At 37.9% G+C, this 22,424-nt stretch overlaps 3 protein-coding genes, 2 long non-coding RNA genes and 1 pseudogene across 5 annotated transcripts; 3 read left to right on the top strand and 3 right to left on the bottom strand.

Moving 5' to 3' along the window:
- The first annotated feature begins 1,502 nt into the window (after positions 1-1,502).
- Positions 1,503-3,335, top strand: LOC124191566. Its single transcript, XR_006873479.1, has 5 exons — positions 1,503-1,870; positions 1,965-2,055; positions 2,119-2,243; positions 2,459-2,613; positions 2,686-3,335. It is a non-coding gene; the product is annotated as an uncharacterized LOC124191566 (long non-coding RNA).
- A 976-nt stretch (positions 3,336-4,311) lies between these two features.
- LOC124190337 lies at positions 4,312-4,944 on the bottom strand (annotated as a pseudogene).
- A 60-nt stretch (positions 4,945-5,004) lies between these two features.
- LOC124190199 lies at positions 5,005-6,445 on the top strand. The gene is made up of 3 exons (XR_006872905.1): positions 5,005-5,541; positions 5,776-5,913; positions 6,273-6,445. It is a non-coding gene; the product is annotated as an uncharacterized LOC124190199 (long non-coding RNA).
- A 3,381-nt stretch (positions 6,446-9,826) lies between these two features.
- LOC124190336 (aminopeptidase N-like) lies at positions 9,827-14,981 on the bottom strand. The gene is made up of 13 exons (XM_046582961.1): positions 14,892-14,981; positions 14,676-14,828; positions 14,420-14,579; positions 13,231-13,692; positions 13,011-13,166; positions 12,563-12,886; positions 12,412-12,501; positions 11,648-11,772; positions 11,421-11,590; positions 11,070-11,372; positions 10,818-11,011; positions 10,285-10,753; positions 9,827-10,198 (listed from the first exon to the last, which is right to left on the bottom strand). The coding sequence occupies exons 5-12, from the start codon at positions 13,145-13,147 to the stop codon at positions 10,429-10,431; spliced, it is 1,668 nt and encodes a 555-aa protein (XP_046438917.1). The 5' UTR covers positions 13,148-13,166; positions 13,231-13,692; positions 14,420-14,579; positions 14,676-14,828; positions 14,892-14,981; the 3' UTR covers positions 9,827-10,198; positions 10,285-10,428.
- Positions 14,982-15,536: 555 nt separating this feature from the next.
- Positions 15,537-16,638, top strand: LOC124191135 (pre-mRNA-splicing factor SYF2-like). The gene is made up of 2 exons (XM_046584148.1): positions 15,537-15,830; positions 15,970-16,638. Exons 1-2 carry the CDS (start codon positions 15,732-15,734, stop codon positions 16,567-16,569), a joined length of 699 nt encoding a protein of 232 aa, XP_046440104.1. The 5' UTR covers positions 15,537-15,731; the 3' UTR covers positions 16,570-16,638.
- Positions 16,547-19,187, bottom strand: LOC124191134 (transmembrane protein 135-like). The gene is made up of 9 exons (XM_046584147.1): positions 18,738-19,187; positions 18,547-18,677; positions 18,363-18,489; positions 18,141-18,295; positions 17,922-18,057; positions 17,647-17,814; positions 17,010-17,250; positions 16,872-16,938; positions 16,547-16,808 (listed from the first exon to the last, which is right to left on the bottom strand). Exons 1-9 carry the CDS (start codon positions 18,879-18,881, stop codon positions 16,664-16,666), a joined length of 1,314 nt encoding a protein of 437 aa, XP_046440103.1. The 5' UTR covers positions 18,882-19,187; the 3' UTR covers positions 16,547-16,663.
- Between the last annotated feature and the right edge of the window lie 3,237 nt (positions 19,188-22,424).

Genomic DNA, 22,424 nt, shown 5'->3' with positions numbered 1-22,424 from the left:
CTCAATGCTTCCTTATGAAATGCTGTCGAATTTCATCATTTGGCGCAGATAAATTACTAACAATTATTTTTAAACGACAGCTGAAAATCTGAGATGCATTGACTTTGAATCGATTGTGTATCAGAGTCCTATAATTACCCGAAGGGTTTCTATACACTGCAGCTGGTTTAGTTGGCGATTGTTGGCGACTTGGCGATTGTCATGTCATACTAGCTGGCTATATTTTTTTTTCGTCACACTAGATGGCTTTAGTTGGCCATTCACAATGGTGGCTTGGACACTGAGGACATCTGGCGGCCATTTTTGTTTTTAATGTTGGGGTATAGGCTAGCCCTTTAGCCCCTACCTTCTTCTTTGTCCTCTGTTAGCCAGGACCAAAACGTCAGAAATTTCGTTCGTTCTCCTTGATCGTTCGTGGCAATATATCTTAGTTATAGACAAGTTGGTCATGGGATTTTATTTCTACGTGTGCTAAAGAGTGAAAGAAACTGAATCGGTAATTGCGAAAATGCCGTTTCTCAATAAGTTTTCTCTTGTTTCTCGGTTGCCCACCTGGGCTGTACCTGTACGTTGGTCACTTCACGCGTCAAGATTTGGATTTTTCTTCATTTAAACAGATAAGAGCTTGTGAACCCAAAGAAAGAAATTTAATGTAACCAGTCACTGTTGGAAAAGATAACCAATGGCATTCTACAAATTACGACTGACGGATTGTGTAAGAAAGATCATGTGAGGACAGGAAACTTCTAGCTTAGAATCCAAATCAATCAACTACTTTGTCCATATCTTTTGTTTATCATTTGTCTTAAGGTGTGATAAATTGAAATTATGCTGCTGTAGATGAAGTAAATATGCAAGAAATCCTGTGATTAAAACTTGCTTCTTATGCACTAAACACTTGGCTTCTCTGTTGTAGAATTTTCAGTTAAGTCTACATACACTAGAAATGTGGTTTAAATTAGTTAATTTTCCATTGGTTGCATTTTTGTAAAATTCGAAAAGCTTGCCAACTGTGACTACTTTGTAATATTTATGTAATATCTTCTTATAATCTTCAAACTTTGTGTCTGCGTAATAATTCCTAAATCAGGCCCTTCTTGCGAATCGCAAGCGAAGTATTACTTAAACGTTTCTTTTTTTCTATCAACGCCTTTGACAATTTTCAGCTGTCAAATTAGTCATTTTCAGTTACTTTGCACATCATCGTAAACATTTAACGGTTGTGTGGTAATTTTTTTAGTAATAACTGACGATAACTATGATTCCACCAACAAAGCTCACTTGTTAAATTTTCGATCACTGCTTTTGTGTCTACATCCGGTTTCTAAATTCGTTAATAGTTGTGTGAATATTCGTGTGACGCCAAAAAGATTCAAATATTCGTGATTCTCATCAAATTTAGGGTCGATTTTAAGTATCAGTTTAAAATGTCGGAAAATCGTCCTATATCCTGAATTATAGTTCAGGAAAATTTACGATTTTGACCAAATGTTGGATTTTGTTATAAGTATAGGTATAGGCATAAACCCCAAATTTTATGGAGATTACGAATTTTTGTTTAATTTGACGTCAGCTCAATGGTTGAGGCGCTTTCACGAACTTCCGGTTTACTTCCGGAAAATTTGCATGAAACTAGCAAGTGAGCTTTGTTCTATGTATAGTTCTAAGGATTGAGTGCTAAGGTTTAGCAAACAAAAAAGCACTTTTCAAGTTTTGTGAGTATCTCAGGACCAGTCCTTCAAATACTGAGTTTTGAGACGTGTCAAATAGATGGCGTGTTGTTTGTGTCAGTCATGGGCTAATGGCGGTTTGCTGTCAAAAGTTACGCTATTTTTTCTTCGAAAATAACCAAATACCAATGAATTCATAGGTAGTAAATTCGAGTGATTTTGTTTGTAACTTGTCGGTGATGTGTTCTTTTCCTTGTATACGTTGGATAACCTTAACGTTTCTCATCATCACAGGAGGAAACGTAAAAAAGTCGTGCAGCTTAACTGTCAACTATTTTGTTCAAAATCATTGTGTTTTACTGAATGTGCCATCAAAATGATACAGGTAATAACTAACACTAGCTTTATTACAGAATTGCTGGAACATATTCTTCTCATCTTTTATTAGGATTCAACATAATTATCTGCTGTGTGTATTGGACTTGCTAGATCACCAACCCCAGCATGGAAAAATCTCTCATTCCATCATCTAGAGAACCTTATCATCTGGATAACTGATTAGTGTTTTCATGTGTAAGTTCACTTCTCATGTCACTGAACTTATTTCCTTATACAGTCTAATATGTATTTTAAGTATTGATCTCCCTCCACTCTGTCTAATGTTTCAGACAATTTCAAGTCTATACTGATAACTGTTTAATTATTCTTTTACATCATAGACGTCAAGCACATTGAGGAAACTAATGATAAACAAGATGATTTGTTTTTCTTTATTTTTTAAATTACAGATTCTAAACTGCTGGTTTCTGAATTTGCGTGGCAGACTTTATGAAAAGTCCTGTCATTTCAAGAAAGTCAACAAGGTCCGTTGTTTGCTGACCCGTTGGCTCCTACCCTCGAATCCTCCTTATTGACTTCTTTACACAGGCCCTCCTGATTTGAGGTATTACTTTCTGTCACTACAATCTTATTTGAATATTATTGCCATCCAAACAAATGTTCATTCTGCTAACAGGGTAATCCTTCGATACTTGTCATGGACTTCATCCACTGGTGAAAACCGAAGAGAGAATGCTGTAATCCAAGACTGATAAATTTTGTTGTTAGATTCAATTACAAGTGCATATCTGGGCTCCCTTCTTTTCTGTGGCCCCGTTTCCCTAACTAACCACTAACCAACGCCCGCCGGTGGTCACTCACCCGCTGTGAAACCAGGAGGAGGGGAGGGCTCTGGTCGAACGGGGACTTGGAAGGCACATGATCCGATGAAAACTTTTGGAGGGTCATGAGTCTAACCCGGAAGCCTAGTATGACTACATCTCCCCGGAAAAACTTGCCTCGTACTTCTCTCTTCTTCTCGGTCCAGATACATATCTCTGGGGGCCGTAGACATTTCCTATAACAGCATGTGCGAGTTAAAACAATGCATCCACTACCCAATGAAACAAATAGCCATGGTTTATTTTTTGTGAAAATCTCCGTCAGTTAAGTTACAAAGACGATGCAGATTTCCGCAAAACTAAACCATCGCTTTTTGTCTCATTGCCGCAGCGGTGGTGGCGGGTTGCGTTTTAACTCGTGCAGTAGTAAACCGTCTTGAACCGGACGCTCTGTTTATTGGATTTTTTGAACATTTTAAAATGAAAATAAAAATTATTTCATACAGTGTATTTTTTTATTTATTACAGATATTACATGGTTAAGGTTTAATATTGGTTTATAGGGTTAAAGGTATAGATTTAAGGGTTGGTAGGTGTATGTTTTCGGGGTTTGAATATACGGGGTTGGAATGTATGTGTTTGTGGGGTTTGGAGATTAATTGGTAGGGATACGTTTATAGGGTTATTGATTAACTGAATTTTTATCCAAACTTGAAATATCCTCCCTCCCCCCTCCAACATCCACCATTTTCCTTTCCCAACCCCCAAAACATGTTTATTATTTGTTTGACATGAACATTCGATATTTGTTTTTGTTGCTTCTGAACTTATAAACGGTAAACTGCAATAGTCACGATGACAATTAAACAAAATATGATGCAACTTCGGTAACACAACATCAGCACCAAGGAACGGCCAATTGAACTTGATGTAGAAAGATCTTTCACCAGCATAGGCTTCAACAGTTCAACAACGTGCCCCATCGGACAGCAACTACGCGAACATAAAACACTAAACCTATAACCAAAATGAAATGAATTAATCTAGATGAATAAATGTCACTTTACGTTATTTACAAGAGTTAAAGCCCTCAGCTGGCTGCATCAAATCCATGTATACGTTGGGCAGCAACAAAGAAGCTCATATTTTTACCGACTAATCCTATTTATTAAAAAAAAAACTCAATTACTATCAACTTTCAAGGAAACAATGTCTTGAATTACAAAAACCAAAAATGACATAAGTTAAAGTAAACTATGGAAACACAATCCTTCAGAATAAAAGTTGCAAAAGAACCTACAGCTAGCAAGCAGTTACAAGGTAGACAACTGAAAATTCTACAACAAATAAGCTAAGAGATAGTCACCAACTAACTAAGTTTGTAGTCTCACAGTTAGAAAGTTGAACATATTTACCCAAATAGTTCTGAAGTGTTTCTTACAAAACGTACAGCCGGTACAGGAAAAAGAGAGAAATTTATCCTTGGCATGGTTGTCCAATTTCAAAGAGCTCAATTTCACCTACATGAGGGGAGAAAAGAGTTACTTATTATAACAGGAAATCAAATGCGGTTTTTTCTTCTTCTTTTCAGACCTGGAGTGTTACAATTCTGGCTCGGGCATCACTCAATGAGGGGAAAGAATTGAGGTAATCACTAGTTGTGATTGTGATGGGTAAATGATTTTCAATCTTTTCGTTGATATCCAACTCTTACGGCACTCTGTGCAGAACTCTACAAACAAATAATAGTTAAAACTTTATTAAAATATCTATTATACTGCAGGGTTCTCACTTTTCAATGCTTGGCATTGTCTCTCAATAGTGGGTGGTGTTAAAGTGAAGAAAGTGTGGGATCTTCATCAACTGTGCATTGTCAAATTTACCGGGTGGTGTTGCCCCGGAACAACCCGGCCCTGATGCAAGGGCAGCAGGACACTAGCTGAATGGAAAGACCTGGCAACTGGCGAAACTGAGGGACAGTCTTCATCAGTTGGCATTTTGTTGGAATGTGGAGGATGAACTGCTGCTTTCTTGTATACTTTGCGTCCTTATGATCTCATATTCAACGACTTGTTGGGACTCAGATCCAGCGAACGGAATTCGTCATCTCCTAATAAATTTTAACAGAAAGCCGGTTGCAGCCTTGCAGCCACTACTAAGCGCCAGTTTGAAAATATGAAAGTTACCATCCACCTTCTGAATTCCTATTTTTTTTTGCGAAATGATGTAGGATAATTAGAAATGGGTCTAATTGACACAAACTGCTGAAAATTACGGAAAACACGTAGGTTGACAATTGCAGACATTTTATTCGATTTTTCTTTTACTCTTTTTTAGCAGACTAAAAGACAAGTTTGATCGCCATCTATGATTCACATTTACAACTGCTGATATGGAACAATAAGTCTTCGTTACGTATGACCGCCGCCATTTTTTGCAGCAGTGATTTGATTGATGGAATGGCGTATTTTCCTTCCTTACAGCTAAAGTTTTCTTCATAAAAATGTTATTTCCTTTTTGGATTGTTAGATGTGACCGAATCTTAATTATTTGTGTGTGAATTTAGTTAATTGTGTGGTAATAACCTAGCCTATTAATTTCTACTTGGAAATTTCAGCTGATCATGTGGCCTACATTTTGCCAAGATGTCGTCTCTTTTTCCTGTACGTACCAGCTGTACGGTTTGTAAGAAACACTTCAGAACAAATCAGGTAAATATGTTCAACTTTCTAACTGTGAGACTTAGTTAGTTGGTGACTATGTCTTAACTTGCCTGTTGTAGAACTTTAGTTGTCTACCTTGGAAAAGCTTGCTAGCTGTAGGATCCTTTGCAACATATATTCCAAAGGATTGTGTAGTTAACTTTAACTTCCTGTCATTTTTTTGTTTTTTGTCATTTGAGATGCTGTGTCCTTGATAGTAATTGAGTTTTTTTTTTGTGATAGACAGTCTGGTGAAGTCTGAGCTTCGTCGTTGCTGCCCAATGTACTTATGGATTTGATGCAGCCAGCTGGTAAAGGGTGTTCTTCTTGCTACCTGTACTCTTGTTTGTTTCGTTAAATGAAGAAACATGAACAACTGAAGTAATTATTTCAATCAACTTTCTAATTGTCTGGCTGATTCAAAATCTTGCTTACTGTCACTGAGAGGTTTCATAGTTTAGCTATACTTGTGTCATTTTTGTTATTATTGCATGGGAATTTACTGCTAGATAGTAATTGATTTTTTTAAAGCAGGATTAACTTCCAGTTAAAGTCTTAGCTTCTCTTCCTTCTTTGTTGTAGCTTAAATCACACATTTAGTTTTTGTTTCAACAAAAGCTATCAGATATTGTTTTCAGAATATTTGGTTTAACTAAAACCACATAGAGTGTCATTAATTTGTCTTTTCAGACAGCATTTCAATTCATGGTGAAGATTAATTCATTTCATTTCGGTTACAGGCTTATCGTGTATGTTCGCGTAGTCGTTGCTGTCCGCTGTGGTGCTTTGTTGCAGCCTATGCTGGTGATAGATCTTTCTGCATCGAATTCAATTGGCCGTGCTGTTATCGTGTTACCGTAGTTGCATTATTATTTTATTAAATTGGAATTGTGTCAATGTAGTTTACCGTTAATATGTTAAGAAGGAAAAAAAAATATGGGGATGTGTATGTAAGCAAGTAATAAACATGTTTTCGGGTTTGGGAAAGGAAAGTGGTAGATGTTGGAGGGGGGTGATATTTCAAGTTTGGATAAGAACAGTTAATTCTAACCCTTTAAACATATTCCTACTAACCAATCTTCAAACCCCACAAACTTATACCTTCCAATTCTTCACACCCCACAAACATACACCTACCAAACCAACCCTAAATTTATACCATATCCAAATAAACCAATGTTAAACCCTAACAATGTGATGACTGTAAAAAATAAAATTGTAATACATAAAACTGTTTTTTATTATTTTTTTTTAAAACGTACAAAAATTTTAATAAACAGAGCGTCCGGTTCAAGACGGTTTACTACTGCACGAGTTAAAACGCAACCCGCCACCACCGCTGCGGCAATGAGACAAAAAGCGATGGTTTAGTTTTGCGGAAATCTGCATCGTCTTTGTAACTTAACTGACGGAGATTTTCACAAAAAATAAACCATGGCTATTTGTTTCATTGGGTAGTGGATGCATTGTTTTAACTCGCACATGCTGTTATAGGAAATGTCTACGGCCCCCAGAGATATGTATCTGGACCGAGAAGAAGAGAGAAGTACGAGGCAAGTTTTTCCGGGGAGATGTAGTCATACTAGGCTTCCGGGTTAGACTCATGACCCTCCAAAAGTTTTCATCGGATCATGTGCCTTCCAAGTCCCCGTTCGACCAGAGCCCTCCCCTCCTCCTGGTTTCACAGCGGGTGAGTGACCACCGGCGGGCGTTGGTTAGTGGTTAGTTAGGGAAACGGGGCCACAGAAAAGAAGGGAGCCCAGATATGCACTTGTAATTGAATCTAACAACAAAATTTATCAGTCTTGGATTACAGCATTCTCTCTTCGGTTTTCACCAGTGGATGAAGTCCATGACAAGTATCGAAGGATTACCCTGTTAGCAGAATGAACATTTGTTTGGATGGCAATAATATTCAAATAAGATTGTAGTGACAGAAAGTAATACCTCAAATCAGGAGGGCCTGTGTAAAGAAGTCAATAAGGAGGATTCGAGGGTAGGAGCCAACGGGTCAGCAAACAACGGACCTTGTTGACTTTCTTGAAATGACAGGACTTTTCATAAAGTCTGCCACGCAAATTCAGAAACCAGCAGTTTAGAATCTGTAATTTAAAAAATAAAGAAAAACAAATCATCTTGTTTATCATTAGTTTCCTCAATGTGCTTGACGTCTATGATGTAAAAGAATAATTAAACAGTTATCAGTATAGACTTGAAATTGTCTGAAACATTAGACAGAGTGGAGGGAGATCAATACTTAAAATACATATTAGACTGTATAAGGAAATAAGTTCAGTGACATGAGAAGTGAACTTACACATGAAAACACTAATCAGTTATCCAGATGATAAGGTTCTCTAGATGATGGAATGAGAGATTTTTCCATGCTGGGGTTGGTGATCTAGCAAGTCCAATACACACAGCAGATAATTATGTTGAATCCTAATAAAAGATGAGAAGAATATGTTCCAGCAATTCTGTAATAAAGCTAGTGTTAGTTATTACCTGTATCATTTTGATGGCACATTCAGTAAAACACAATGATTTTGAACAAAATAGTTGACAGTTAAGCTGCACGACTTTTTTACGTTTCCTCCTGTGATGATGAGAAACGTTAAGGTTATCCAACGTATACAAGGAAAAGAACACATCACCGACAAGTTACAAACAAAATCACTCGAATTTACTACCTATGAATTCATTGGTATTTGGTTATTTTCGAAGAAAAAATAGCGTAACTTTTGACAGCAAACCGCCATTAGCCCATGACTGACACAAACAACACGCCATCTATTTGACACGTCTCAAAACTCAGTATTTGAAGGACTGGTCCTGAGATACTCACAAAACTTGAAAAGTGCTTTTTTGTTTGCTAAACCTTAGCACTCAATCCTTAGAACTATACATAGAACAAAGCTCACTTGCTAGTTTCATGCAAATTTTCCGGAAGTAAACCGGAAGTTCGTGAAAGCGCCTCAACCATTGAGCTGACGTCAAATTAAACAAAAATTCGTAATCTCCATAAAATTTGGGGTTTATGCCTATACCTATACTTATAACAAAATCCAACATTTGGTCAAAATCGTAAATTTTCCTGAACTATAATTCAGGATATAGGACGATTTTCCGACATTTTAAACTGATACTTAAAATCGACCCTAAATTTGATGAGAATCACGAATATTTGAATCTTTTTGGCGTCACACGAATATTCACACAACTATTAACGAATTTAGAAACCGGATGTAGACACAAAAGCAGTGATCGAAAATTTAACAAGTGAGCTTTGTTGGTGGAATCATAGTTATCGTCAGTTATTACTAAAAAAATTACCACACAACCGTTAAATGTTTACGATGATGTGCAAAGTAACTGAAAATGACTAATTTGACAGCTGAAAATTGTCAAAGGCGTTGATAGAAAAAAAGAAACGTTTAAGTAATACTTCGCTTGCGATTCGCAAGAAGGGCCTGATTTAGGAATTATTACGCAGACACAAAGTTTGAAGATTATAAGAAGATATTACATAAATATTACAAAGTAGTCACAGTTGGCAAGCTTTTCGAATTTTACAAAAATGCAACCAATGGAAAATTAACTAATTTAAACCACATTTCTAGTGTATGTAGACTTAACTGAAAATTCTACAACAGAGAAGCCAAGTGTTTAGTGCATAAGAAGCAAGTTTTAATCACAGGATTTCTTGCATATTTACTTCATCTACAACAGCATAATTTCAATTTGTCACACCTTAAGACAAATGATAAACAAAAGATATGGACAAAGTAGTGATTGATTTGGATTCTAAGCTAGAAGTTTCCTGTCCTCACATGATCTTTCTTACACAATCCGTCAGTCGTAATTTGTAGAATGCCACTGGTTATCTTTTCCAACAGTGACTGGTTACATTAAATTTCTTTCTTTGGGTTCACAAGCTCTTACCTGTTTAAATGAAGAAAAATCCAAATCTTGACGCGTGAAGTGACCAACGTTCAGGTACAGCCCAGGTACAACCGAGAAACAAGAGAAAACTTGAGAAACAACATTTTCGCAATTACCGATTCAGTTTCTTTCAATCTTTAGCACATGTAGAAATAAAATCCCATGACCAACTTGTCTATAACTAAGATATACTGCCACGAACGATCAAGGAGAACGAACGAAATTTCTGACGTTTTGGCCCTGGGGAACAAGCGAGCAGACGTACTTTCGAAGAAACTGTCAAGCAGAGTTGCCATTTTATGAAATCAACAGCCAAATAAAATATTTTTTTTTAAAAACACACGATTACACATTTACACGAATTCAAAGATACATAAACACAGTCTTTATATATGGTACGATTATAATCAATTAAAAATGCAAAGTAGTTCCGAATATTTCCATATTTATTCAACAAACGGTAAAAACTATGAAAATAAAAAAAAGATGGAGAAATCAGGACAAGCAGCAAAACAGCTTAGCCTGCTTAGGGAATGGAATTATTCTTGGCGAGTGAATTTGTCGTACGACCTGTCATTATCCGAGATTCGATAACCAAATAGAGATGTTCCAACTACTTCTCAGGCCAGCGAATATTGTTGCGGATACCCTCCAGAATCCCGTTCGTGAAAGCGCGATTGAGTTTCTTGTCTTTATTTTCCAGGTCGGACAAAATCCGAGACATCTTTTTCGTGAAGAGATCACATTTAAAGAAAAGCGGAATTGGTATATTTCAAACCAATTAGATGCTCAACTCAATGAACAATTTACCTCTTTCAATTCGTCTGGTGTACTCAGAAATTTGGCGGCGGAGGTCAGCAGCTTCAAATTATCGCCAGAGCTTCTAAAACTAAAACTAAAAGTCCACGCAAATCAAAATGTTTTAAAAAAACTCGACGTATTAAAAGTCTAAAATTAAATGTGTTCCTGTCGCCCTAGGATCTCCCAGTTGGTCGCCAAAAAGTTGAAGACCATGGAACGAGCGACGTGATTTTCCGTCATCTTCTCAATGGTGGCGAACGTGCCGTGCGGGTCCTGTTCGATGGTCGACGAAAACACGCGCGAAAGAAGCTGTTTCAAACGATCACGATCTTGACTGCAACTCATGGCCGATAAGATCTTTGTTCGCTGTGACGACCACATGTCACAGAGACTAGCTCGCCACGCCCAGTTCCATTCTTCCTTACCATCGTAGCGAATCACCGCACACCAATTGCGCTCCAAATTTTCCGTCATTGCCCTGAATTATACGTAGGACCATTTTAAACGGTTCAATTCAACTTAAATCATATCAAAGTTGTTACTTTTTCTCTTCGGGGGTGATTGAGCCGTCCATTTGAGCGTGAAAGAGGCGCATGACCTGATCGACACACACACCGTCGTCACTCCAGTTCAGGCAGCCGACTCCATCCAGCGGATCACCAAATCGGATCCAGTCGCCGTGGTCGCCCGGCTCTCCATGGTCCGTTTTCTCGAACTTGAACCTATTGGTGTATTCCTGTGAAAAAGAATGAAGTGATTTATGATCTTTGGATCGTGAATGTCAGTTCACGAACTTTGAACAGATTATAAAGCGATTCGTTGTGTCTCGACCGTTCCTGGATCAATTTCAAGTGGAATAAACTGGTAGACTGGACGAACTCGTCGTTGACCAAAGTCAGATACTCGATGAGTTCAACAACCACTTGATAGTCCAAATATCCGACCAGGGCAAGCGTGAAAGCGTCGTCAATCAACTGAGCCCGAGTCACTTTCAGGATGACGGTGTGATTGAGCACCAGCTGATTGTAGATCAGTCGCCAATTGGCTTTGCCGTACAACACTCGACCGTAGCTGGCGAATTGGCCGTTGACGAAAATCTAAGTGTCCGGTTCTTGGTCTTCTACTGGTCCGTCTCGGTTCGACACCTGAGGGAAATAAGGAATCTCCAAAGTCGGACGTTCGGGCGTGAGCCACACTCTCGGATATGTCCCTTCTTGGTTGAAATCTGGCCGTCTGCCATCCGTCATGGCGATGGGGATCCACCACAAGGCAAATTGGCCTGTGATGAATTGCTTCGGAGTAACGGAAACGGCATCTGAGACAGCCAAATTCGCCCGTTGCCGGCCAGAGAGCAACGAACGATCGGATTAACTCGGCTGATGGGTCCAAGAGTTCATGATCTTCGTGACGTTCACCGTCCGGCCAAATTCGTGGTCCTGATGCAGTTGCTCGTTCAAAATCTCCATGAAATTTTGACTGTTGACACTCTGGAATTGACTGTGTGAATAAAAAACCAGTCATTTAAGTGAATTACGAATTTAAAAAGAGGTTAAATAATTTGTGATTCGTAAATAATTATTATTATCAATTAAATGTGACTAACTAGCGATCCATTCAAGTGATGAGTGCGTTTCTGAATTCTTGATGTCCAACGAAATTGAGCAACATCAGGAATAAACCACTTCCTACGACAGGACAAGATTACATTTCGAGTATTTTTGTGTCAGAAAAAAAAACTGTTAATTTCCTATTACCTTTACTATAGCAAAGTGGATCAAACATTTTTTCAGCTTCTTCGGCCGTCTCCACTTGTCGGATGACTGTCAGCGGTTCTGTTCGCTCCTCTTCGAATTTTATGGCGGATCGAATGGATTTGTGGCGTTCGGCTTAACAACGATACGTGTCGTTTGGCATTTGCCCTAAACAGTAAATTGTAGTTCCAGTTTAAATTATTATGGTATTTGATTTTTAAAATTATTCAGACATAATCGGTTAGTTCCATCTCGAAGAGTGAATTCATGCATTCGTTAAACCAAATGTCACTCCAGCAATTGGAAGTAACCATTTATTTAAAAAAAATCAATTGATTTCTTCATTGGAAAATAATAAATTATAATCAATTTGTCACCAAGTTGCCGAAAAACTGATGCGCCAACTCGTGCGCCGTTAAGAGTAAAACGGTCGTCCTCGCTGTCAGTTTCCTTGTTGTGATAAAGTCGGATTTCCCTATTTAAAATTAAATTTAATTAGATTTATAATAAAATTTATATAAATCATTAGATTATACCGAAAGAGGATGAGACCCCAGTTCTCCATGGCCTCAAAATGGAGTTGAATTGGCGAGGTAATGAAATCAATTTTGGGTAAAGTGAACGACTGACGGACGTATTTCACCAAATAGTTGAGCAGGTCGCCGGCGACCGCCATGGATTCCTTGAGATAAGGAAGCTGGTCCGGCCGTCCCCAGAAGCGCAACTTGACGGACCGGTCGCCTTCCAACTTATAAATCGTCTCCAAACTCTCATAGTCCGTCACGAACATGGCCAATAAATAGGTGGGCATGGGCGGCGACCGTGAAAATGACGTCCACATCCAATCGCGCGTGGTTGCCCTTTTGTAACATCAAAGTTAACACACACTTTATCGCGCAACTTTTCACCGTTCTATAGGAACATCCATGTATACATATAAGGAGAAAAAGTCAATTTTGGCACGACAGATCGCCAGGGACTTACATGGCACGGCTGGAAATTTCGGGCATGTTGGACAGGGCCGTCATGGCGTTGCTGTGACCGACAACCACGTCAAATGTCGTTTTAAATCCCGGCTCGTCCAGGCACGAAAGAACTCGACGGGCCTCGGTCGCCTGCATTTGCTTTCCACCGAACCAACTAAAAATCCAATAATTTAAAATGTTAAAAATTCAAAAGTGAATTCAAGGAATTATTCCCTTACTCCGGGTGGCAGCAGGAAGTGCCGTCGTTCTTGTAATTGGCTCTGTGAAATCCTCTGGAATCCTCTCTAACCTTGCCCAGGAAATACAAACCGGTACTTGTGACCCTTGAGCAAAACCTGTTTGAGAACGATGCTCATTTGCTGCCACTCCGGCTCCTCCTGGATCGTCTGAAATTCCTTGGAGGTTTGAACGAAAAGACCGAGAAGCAGAGATTCTCCAGCTGGAGAAATCAGTCGTCGATAGCCGGATTGAAAGCGGCCATTTCGTTCCCGACAATCCGCACGATGACGTCGATGATGGTTAGCTCGACTGTGTGGAACGTGATCAAATTGGTCGTCCTGGTCGGCTGGACGTCGATGTAAACGTGGCCGCACAAGCGCGGGTTGCCGCCTCTGATCACGGGCAACAGGACCAGGTCGTAGTGGAGGGGATTGAGGAAAGGATCGATCCTGTGTCCGTCACTCATTACATTGGAGGCGAGCAGGAATAAAACAAATCGGATGAATATCAAACGCATTTTCCAAATTGAATCAATCGACACAAATAAAATATTTTAAATTAAATTCGGTGATTGGGCAGATAGTCAGCTTTGAGGGTATAGAAGTGCGCTGGTGGACGGTCCACAGGCGACAACGAACAGACTAACAGAAAAACCAAGAAGAAGGTGGTGGCTAAAGGGCTAGCCTAAGCCCTCAAAAATTGAAAACAAATCTGGCCGCCAGATGTCCTCAGTGTCCAAGCAATAATAATTAAAATTTCAAAAAAAATTACGACCAAATCCATATAGACTTCTGTTTACTTGGCCAATTTGATGGATTGAACAGTCTATGAAAAGTTGAGAACATACTAAACCTATAACCAAAATATAATGAATCTTCTGAATCAATGGAAATGTGTCAAAAAAAAACTAATGCTACCTTAGTACCTTACATTGTTTCAAATAGTTACCCCAAATATTCTATGGCAACATTATCTGATAGCTATTGTTCAAACAGAAATTTACATGAAACTAGTTGACCCATTTAAGATTAAAAAAACAAAATCATTTGAACTTTGTAGAGTACTCTAAAGTGAAACAAATATTCTTTCTGTATCAACCTATCTTGCGTAAACCATTTTCACTTTCAAAATTCAAGACTAAATGCATATGATTGAGAGCCTTATTGTAAAAACAAGTTTACCACTTACTTACTTTAAATTGTTCTTTAGGGTTTCTGCATATGACAAAACCACCAAAGTTACAACCAGTACAGGTAGCAAGCCTGCAGGAGGAACACCTTTCGCCAGCTGGTCGTAATGAATCCATGTGGACATTGGACTGCAATGAAGAAGCTCAGACTTCACCAGGCTGTTAATAGAAAAATAAAAAGTAAATTACTAACAGGAAAACCATCAAATAACTAATGTGTAACCTCATGGTTAAAAATTTGATCAACACAATTACTTTTACTGTTCTGAAGAATTTCAGCATGTGACTAAAAGTACAGCCGGTACATGCAGCAAGAGACGACATTTTGAGAAAATGTACAGCAGTTTCAGGCCACGGAATCAGATGGAATTGGCCGAATTGCCAAGTATAAATTGTAGGACATGTTACCTGTGAATTAAGCGCACACAAAATTTACATTTAATAACCTCAAAGAATACAAGTAGCAATTACCATTTCGTTTGACGAAAAATTTCAGGAAAAAGTGTATCCCGTAATAACTAACGTACGTTCTCAAACAGTGTCTGTTAAAAAATGGCAAAAGAAGACACCCGCGCCGTCTAGTGGACTTAATTTTAGCCACCTAGTGACAGCCCTAATTCATCGGTAGCTACCTGCGTTAACAAGGCCGAAGGGCTGTTTGTGATTTTTTCCATAAAAAATAAATCAAAATAGCAATGTCTTGCTGTCAGCAAGCCTAATTTTCCTTATACGAGCTTTTATTCAAGCCTTGAATTAATATAACTATAAGTCTAAAACATAAGGAAAATCACCGAGGAGCCTTTTCTACGAGAGAGCTTAATTACGCGTGTAAAGTTCCAGAGATGGCGTGGTCAAATTTTCCCGATTGAGATATCAAGCAAAATGCTGGTGCCCGTAAATAATCGGCTATATACTATTTTAATATAAAAAAATGGAAATCAAAACTAATTCTTATTGCAAATGTACATATATTAGCAGTATAAATAAATAAGAAACATGTTTACATTTTGAAAAAGTTGATCTTCACCGTCGCTAGAACGCGCTAACGTCCATTCAACCTTGGAAAAAAGAAGGCAGGGAGTGCGTCAAATCAAACATCGGGCGAGATAGGAAGCTCCAGGCCTTTAACCATTCAGTAGGTGGTTAAGAGATCTGACAAAATCGGGGCCATTTTGGTTAGCATTGTAAACAATTGTACTCGAGTATAGAGTTTGTATTTTAAATACAGTCGCTTCCAAGACGTAGAACATCGTTACATTTCTAGAAAATCTTCATCTCATATTTGAACCATTAAGTAGAATTGGTTTCAAAATGTCTGACACACCAGGTACATCAAAATCCGATGCGAGTGTTTCAATGTCTAAACAAGCAGAGAGAATGCAAAAATTGCGACAGCTACATTGTCGTCGGGTAAGATGAAGTTTTACATTATTTGAAATTTAACTTGTAAGAATATTTATATGTATCTTAGTATTATATCTATGTATCGTTTGTGAGTTTAAAAAGATTTCAAATTTAAATAATTTGTTGGCATTATTGTTTTATACAGAATGAAGCACGACAAAAGAATCACCAAGAAGTTCTGGAGGAAAACAAACGAAGCAAATTACCTACAAACTGGGAAGCTAAAAAAGTCCGTGCTGATTGGATTTTACAGACTGAAGCTCAACGAGAAGAGGCTGCAAAACTTGGCAAAGACTTTTCACGCACAAAGTTGCTGGAAGTTGGGGCTGATGAAGCTGAACGCAAAGAAAGAAGAAACATGAAAAAGAATCCAGATAAAGGATTTGCAGATTTTGAACAGGCAACATTTCGCCAATATTCTAGGTTGGTCCAAGAAATTAAACCAAATATGGAAGAATATGAGAAGGCAAAAGCTACACTGGGCGATGCATTTTATGCTGAAAAAAATACAATCGTTCATGGATTGCATAAAGATTCTCCTGAAGCCATGAATCGTATGGTTGAAGACTTACACAAGCAAATTGAAAAACGAGAAAAGTACAGTCGGCGTAGACGTCATGATGATGACGCGGAAATCGATTACATTAATGAGAGAAACATGCGCTTCAATAAGAAATTGGATCGTTTCTACGGGGAATTTACTACAGAAATTAAGCAAAATCTTGAGCGTGGTACAGCCATTTAATAACTGAAAATGTTCGCTGTTCAAATTAATATCTCGACTACATTTTTGAAATATAAACATTTAAAAATACAGAATTGTAATGTTCTAATTATATTTAATATTCATCTTTGTGACCTTGAAGCCATAGTTTGAACTGATCACTAATATGGTTGCTTTCATATTCTGGATTGAAATTTGGCAACATTTTTGAACTTTGAAGACCCAAGCAATCTAGCGATTTTCGATTTAGTTGTGAAATTCTGTAAATTAATGTAGAAATCGTTGAAATACGATGACCTTCTTAAAAAGGGTAACAAAAATACCTGCTTCCAGTTATCTTCATCAAAAATTTCCAATATGAAGGTTTTAAATTATGAGGTTCCATTACCGCTAAAGAATTAAATTAAACACATTATTGGTGTTATCTTTTGTCAATTAATTTTTCTAGTAAATGTGCAAACCTGCATGAAACAAAATAGAAGTAGATAAACTATACAAGAAAGAAGCAAATCCTGGTACTTTCATCAAATATCCAGCCTCCATCCCTTCATAATATAGCACTTCAAGAGTTTTCCAGGCAAGATAAAGGATAAGTGTTGAATTTCTATAAAATCCTACACTTATTCCAGCCAATAGGCCAGCTAAAATAGAGTGACTTTTTCTGTTGGAATCTTGAAGCCAGCGGAGGGCACAATAAACAGCCTTGTAAAGGAAGAATCGTATTATTTTGTGTGCTCAAATGTTGAACGATTGTTATAAAGCATAACAGAAATTTTATCCGAATAATACAGTTAATGGTATAAGAACTAAAGTACATAACTAATGTAAATGGAACTAAAGTACTATAAATAGATTTGCAACATGGGACAATTTAATTATGCATGCAGCCCTTTTTAGCACTACCACATTTATATGTGTGACACTAATAGTAACTGTAAACAACACTAAGCTCCCTTCTTGTTCATTTTTAAGCAATGTGTTCACGGAATAAGCTTACACCCGCCATTGTATTATATAACGAAAACGAAGCTTCATATGTAATTTATAGATATACATTCAAATAAAACTTTTTAATAGTTGGTAGATGAAAATACTCACTTGATATATTGTAGCCAATGACGCAATGAAAGCACCGAAGCGCACATGTTTCATTCCCTTTAGGAGCAGCAACAGATTCGATGGTTTCCTCATAATAAGAGGGAAAGACAAAATCGCGGAAACAGAAGCATGAAGACCCCATCCACACAAGAATCGTTTGAATAATACCTAAATGATCAATTGTAAGCACTATTAAAACGAAAGGTTGGAAAATGTTGAAGGTAACTGATGGAAAGTTTGAACTGGCTATAAATTGCAATAGGCAGAAAAATCACTTGAAAAGAATTTTGAAGACACCCTTGAGTATGAGAACAGAGTGGATGACTTTTATTCCAAATGCCTTTACCAAGGGGTGTTTTCACCGTGGGTAAGTTTGACGGCGACCTAATTTCCCCTTCCCCAACTAGAGCCCTAAAAATGTTATTTCCGATTAATACTGCAGTTCTGTTAACAAGATGTACACGTTTTTTTTTATCTTAGACAATGTGTCATACCTTAGAAGTTTGAATAAAAAATTATTGCGATCTTGAGTGGTCTGGAACCACCTGAACAGGCCTGCTAGCGTAAGAGAAAATATGATAATATCTCCATGTGGAATTGGTGTTAAGAATCTTCTGGCTACAAGCTGGTTATAGATTGTTTCAGAAGCCTACAAAAAGCCATACAAATTTGAAGCACACGAATTTTTCTGTTAAAATTTAATCTTTGGAACAAACCACATTGGTGACATAAATTGCTAATGCAGGCCTTCTTGTAGGTCTTTCAACTAATATTGCTATTAGATTTGCTATGAATGAAGGAAAAAAGCCACTGCTTAATACTCCAAACCGACCAAAAATTTTCCTGTGCATCATTACAATAATTAGATAAGTTATTACAAAGTTATAAACTAAAAGTTACCTGCAGATACAAAAGGCACTAATGAAACAAAATCCATTACAAGCAAGGAAAAACGATGACTGTACTATGCTCGAAAAGATTCTTTTACACTGAGCAATATTAGGTAACTTCCCACTTAACAGGGCTGATAACTGTGAACAGGAAACCAGATTTATTATTAGTGTGGAATATTTTAAACAATAGATACATACCAAGTAAACTGATGAGTAGATTTTGAGTCCCTCCTCAAAACATGACAAACCTACACCAGATGAAGCACTTGGACAAAAGGGAGTCCAAGTGTGTCCCACCTCATAGCAAGAAAATGGTAAATAATGCTTGCTGAATGCAACCATTTTGAAAACGAAGTCTGAGCCAACGAGATTTAATAGCCAAAACTTTAATATCGAGAGCGACCAATATCAATGGGGTGATGATCTTTTATCTAAAGATTACTATCATCGAAACATTCTAGATTATGACTTGAAGCAGCGGGCTGAACAGATAGGAAAATAAAAACAACAGCTAAATAAGAAAAACAAAAACAAATATATGTTGATATTCAGTTTTCAATAGTCCCAGCACAGAAACTTCGATTAGCTGCAGGTCACATTCTAAAACAGATAAATGAAAAATAAAAACTTGTTTTGTTTATTTAGTATTGAACAGCGTTGCGACCAGTTTTTTTCTTTTTTTTTTTAAAGGCCATTTGAAATTTTGAATACGTTTGCTCAAATAATTTTGAGTATAGATTACATGTACTTCTAGAAATAAAGTTCATGAACTAGAACACCCATTTTATTAATCCAAAATTCCAAACACTTATTTTAAGATGAAAGAAAAAGGGGTATTGCAATTTTCCTTCGACAAGGGGATGTTAGATGTTACCGATGTCAGCTTTGTGCGAAGGCTTTCGTCAGTCACGTTTACGTCCGCCAACGCTAGATGGTGTGCACATTCAAATGTGAAAACACATTTGCAATAACGAATTAATGGCATTAACCATTAAGGTCATTCACGAAGAATTGGTCCCGTGAGCGCTCCTCTAATTCAAGAAAGGATGCGCGTGCGATTGGAAACTACATCTATAGCCCTCATTTCCGCTACGCCTTTACGCATGCAGCCTTTTCTTTATTCGTTTCGTAATTTCTTCTTTTAGATGGATTTCCACCTTCGAACTTACTATACCGTTTACCCTGTCCTTCTTATAGCAATCAACGATGCCAATGTCGGTTGTTGCTTTTGGGGGTCTTCTTTTAATATACGATATTCTCCTATCTGTTTCAAGTGTGATGTGTAAATCGTCGCCTTGCCTATGATTATACTACATTTTATCGAGATCTTGTTTGATGTTAAAGCTCAGCAAAACTCAAACTTATTGTAGAGGATTACCCGGGATTGTCCGACGGTGTTTTCAGTTCCATAAACTTTGAATTTCATTTTTCTGAATTAATTGATATGTTTTATTATACATATTTCTTCGGATTTCCTTTTCTAGTTCGGGGAGTCCCCTACTTAACGATTCTGGACGTGAGTGACTGAACGTGCGGATTCAGCACAAGTTGGCTGATGACGCCAACAACAAAACATGAAAAGTGCAAGGCACCTGGAAAACGTTCTTGTGAAACGACCGCGCCATGTCTAATTTATGAATGGAGCACAATCTTTTAGAGTTGACGGTGGTCCACTTTGTCATGAGGGGCATGGACCGCTCGCTCGAGCTCGCTTGCTGGACCATTGCACATCAAAGACACGCCCAAAAGCGGCAACAACTTATCTGCTCAACAACCGTCCATCAGTCATACAGAGCCGGTTGAAGACAACAAAGAACGGAATAGACTTGTTGGCAGCCTCATCAACATGCAAAGAAATCTGAAAAGTAATTTTCCATGTCATCTTTTTTCTCTGATGGCATCTATTCACCAATACAAGAAATCTTAATGATATTCTGAATAAAAATTATGCATCAATTGAATTTTTGGGCTGTTCCTATACGAGGAAAAAAAGTTACGTAACAATTTCAAAATTTTGTTTAGAATAGTTTAGAAGACTAGCTACTATATTTTGTGATTTGTGTGATGTGTATTCGTGCGACAAATAAAAAAATATATAAGGTTATCAATGATGTAGTTCAACTTCCCATGCCACCCGCCCATTTGAAACCATTTTCAATCGCCCTGTTTGCTCACTCGAATGAATATTAATCAAGTTGTTCAATCTACTGTGCGCAGGATAGTGCCGACAAATTTATTATTGATAGCGCCATCCACGATATTGCTTTAATAGATTGATTTATATTTTGATAATAATGCAGTAAATGCGGGTTGATAAAATAGTATGAGAAGAATTGACTGTCCAGATAAACGCAAAGTGTAGTACAGTACACTAACAACCCACATAAAAGCTCGTTTCACTTATACAATATCTTTGGATTAAATGATGAGCTCTTCATTCGGCGTGGGCTTCTGGTGACTAATCAAAAAGGTTTTTATCGTTCCCCCATTAAATGCCGTACGTACTACAGTATACGTATAGTTGATTGAACATGAATTTGCACTATACATTTTCTTCCACGGGTGTACTTAGTTGTATTTTTATTGGGAGATGAAAGTCATCAAAGAGGTATATACCGGTAGTTATATGCCCTTTTCAAAACAACTTGCAGTATAGTGTACTCGGCCAATAAATCAATAAGTTTTTTGTTGACCTGAACCTGGGTCACTGGGTGCAGCACTTACAACATACGAAAAAGAATTGGCCAATCGTACAATCAGCAGAGCTTATATACAGAGAAATGTCTAGCAATTTTCAAAAACAATTTGCGTGCGATCTCCATCTCCTTACATCTCTACACACGTAGGGAGGTGCTTGACATTTGTATCCAGATTCAGTCCCAAAAGCCCTTGGTCGGTATTCAATACTACTTTGTTCTGCTGAGAGACACATCGACTCTGAATAACCGCTCTGAATGAACATGTATTAGCTTCTTTGTGTGCGAAACTGACTGGCATCAGTCCTTGAATACCGTATCAACTCCCATTCTATTTCTGCCGCTCCTCAAGGTGACAATAAGTCATAACAGCCATCTCCTTGAAACCACATTTCCGAATGTATACTATGCTACGATGACGGCACATTCCTGGACGTGGCGTCGAGGTCCACTTTGGATCGATAATGGTCATCTATACTGAATGTATAGACAATCAAGGATTGTTGAAAGGAAACAACTGTGGCGGCTGTGTTTGTACTACAGGGTCTTGAATTCGAGTTCTCGAAGGGCCACTATACAATCGCAATAAATAAACAGCACGCGCTTGTGCGAGACCGTGGAGCGCGTCGGGAACAAGATAATAGACGCGCGGAATCGCCCGGAATGAAGAACAGCACTGTGGCCAATGTTGTTTAAAGCGAGATATGACGCGAACGCGAAAATATATAAAAAGACGAATGTATCCTTGTAACAGATTACTATACTTTGTTATGGTTACTACAACACCAGTATACACACAACATTTCGACAGCAGCACCATCATGCAACTGATGTAAACATTTTCCCATTTGTTGGCTTATGGAGATTTCCCTAATTCTGACGAGTTAGTCTGTTGTCTTATAGCCAGTCTATCTTATTATAATAGGCTGCTCTCCGCTATTTTTTTGTTTTATGCACTTTCGCTTTGTTCTTCAAGGTTGGTGATTATACCTAGTGATGCGTGATTACAATTCACGCAGCAATCCTATGCTGCTGAGCGAGACAAGAATATCAATCGGATATATAATGACTCGCCCCTCCTTGAGATGCCGAGTTCTCTTATTATGCCGGTGATCAAAAGAGATTGATTGATCCAGCCATCATCAATTGTGCGCGCTATAAGCTATTATATGGGTATATACACTTCTTC

The sequence above is a fragment of the Daphnia pulex genome, chromosome 3 (genome assembly GCF_021134715.1).
Source record: "Daphnia pulex isolate KAP4 chromosome 3, ASM2113471v1".
NCBI classification, from domain to species: Eukaryota; Metazoa; Arthropoda; class Branchiopoda; order Diplostraca; family Daphniidae; genus Daphnia; species Daphnia pulex.
This window is presented reverse-complemented; position numbering and strand designations above follow the sequence as displayed.